A 1,644-nucleotide genomic window follows, 5' to 3' on the forward strand; every position below is an offset into this window, starting at 1 on the left:
CGTGCCCTAGGATGCCTCCGGCCGCAGCCCCACAGCGCCCTGCCGATGGTGCCCCATCCCTCCACCATGCACAATGAGCAGCAGCTGCCTGGCAATGCGGTAGCCTGGCTGGCGTGTGCCGGTGTCTCGCTGCTCGCCAACGCCTGGGGCATCCTCAGCATCAGTGCCAAGCAGAAGAAGTGGAAGCCACTGGAGTTCCTGCTGTGCTCCCTGGCGGGCACCCACATCCTCAGCACTGCCATCCCCATCACCACATACGCTGTGGTGCAGCTCCGGCGGTGGCACTCGGGCTACGAGTGGAACGAGGGGCTCTGCAAGGTCTTTGTCTCCACCTTCTACACCCTGACGCTGGTCACCTGCTTCTCTGTCACCTCCCTTTCCTACCACCGCATGTGGATGGTCCGCTGGCCTGTCAACTACAGGTACCATGGCCCAATCTGCCCTGTATCACATCCCCAGGCGTGATTCAGTGCTTGTGCCGGAGCCCAGGGAGAGGGCAGCAAGCACTGGCATGCAGACCCCACTGTGCTTAGCACTCTGCGGGCTCTGCCCCTCTCCCCAGGCTGAGCAACACAAGGAAGCAAGCCGTTCACACTGTGATGGGCATCTGGATGGTCTCCTTCATCCTCTCCACTCTGCCGGCAGTGGGGTGGCACGACACCACCGAGCGCTTCTACGCCAGGGACTGCCGCTTCGTTGTGACAGAGATTGGCCTGGGCTTTGGTGTCTGCTTCCTGCTCCTCATTGGGGGCAGTATGGCTGTTGGTGCTGTCTGCATTGGCATTGCAGTCTTCCACACTGTCTTGGGTCGACATGGCCCTGATGCCAGCAACAGCCGCTTCCATGTGCCCAGCATTGTGGTGGAGGATGCCCAGGGCAAGCGGCGCTCCTCCATTGACGGATCCGAGTCTGTCAAGACCTCCCTGCAGATCACCTACCTGATCACTGTCATTGTCCTCATCTATGACATCCTGCTGGGCTTCCCAGTGCTGGTGAGTGCTACTGGGAAGGGGTGCGGGCGTGTGGGGCTGCTGGTGACGGGCTGGTGCTACAGGTGGTGAGCGCTGCCAGCCTGCGCTCGGACACCTCCTCCGAGTGGATGGTGCTGTGTCTCCTCTGGTGCTCGCTGGCACAGTCCCTGCTCCTGCCCCTTTTCCTGTGGGCCTGCGACCGCTACCGTGCCAACCCGCGTGCTGTCTGCGAGAAGTGCCGCACCGTGCTGGCCAACGACGATGAGGATGAAGGTGGGGTGCGTGGCAGGGGGGAACGCGCTGAGGGCAGGGTGTGCCCAAAGTGACAGCGCACCCATTCCTGTCAGAGAGCAGCCTGGAGGGTGCGGTGGCCGTGGCAGGAGAGCTGGTGTACGACCGCCCCTACGAGTACGGCTGCGCGGCCGAGGTCCTGGTGCTGGACCCTATTGCCACACGTGACTTCTCAGTGCTGGAGCAGAGCCTGCCCCCAGTGAGCCCTGCCAGGACGGAGCCTGGGGACCGTATGCAGTACCTGCAGGTGAGGGTGGGCGGTGGGTGCCAGGGCAGCGGAGCCGCAGCCCCCAGTGCTAACAACGCTTTCCCATAGGTGCCCCCACTGCGTCGCTTCTCCCACGACGAGACAGACTTGTGGACCAGCGGCCAGGTCGCGGCG

The 1,644-nt window shown here is 63.5% G+C and overlaps 1 protein-coding gene across 1 annotated transcript in view; it reads left to right on the plus strand.

The window, feature by feature from the left end:
* Positions 1-1,644, plus strand: part of LOC100547599 (probable G-protein coupled receptor 153) — a 5,774-nt gene continuing 4,130 nt past the window's right edge. The window contains exons 1-5 of the mRNA XM_010722728.3: positions 1-422; positions 563-992; positions 1,055-1,244; positions 1,319-1,509; positions 1,579-1,641. Coding sequence (XP_010721030.1) covers positions 46-422; positions 563-992; positions 1,055-1,244; positions 1,319-1,509; positions 1,579-1,641 — 1,251 coding nt within the window. The 5' untranslated portion in view covers positions 1-45. The remainder of the gene's footprint in view (positions 423-562; positions 993-1,054; positions 1,245-1,318; positions 1,510-1,578; positions 1,642-1,644) is intronic.

Source organism: Meleagris gallopavo, chromosome 23 (genome assembly GCF_000146605.3).
Source record: "Meleagris gallopavo isolate NT-WF06-2002-E0010 breed Aviagen turkey brand Nicholas breeding stock chromosome 23, Turkey_5.1, whole genome shotgun sequence".
Taxonomy (NCBI): domain Eukaryota; kingdom Metazoa; phylum Chordata; class Aves; order Galliformes; family Phasianidae; genus Meleagris; species Meleagris gallopavo.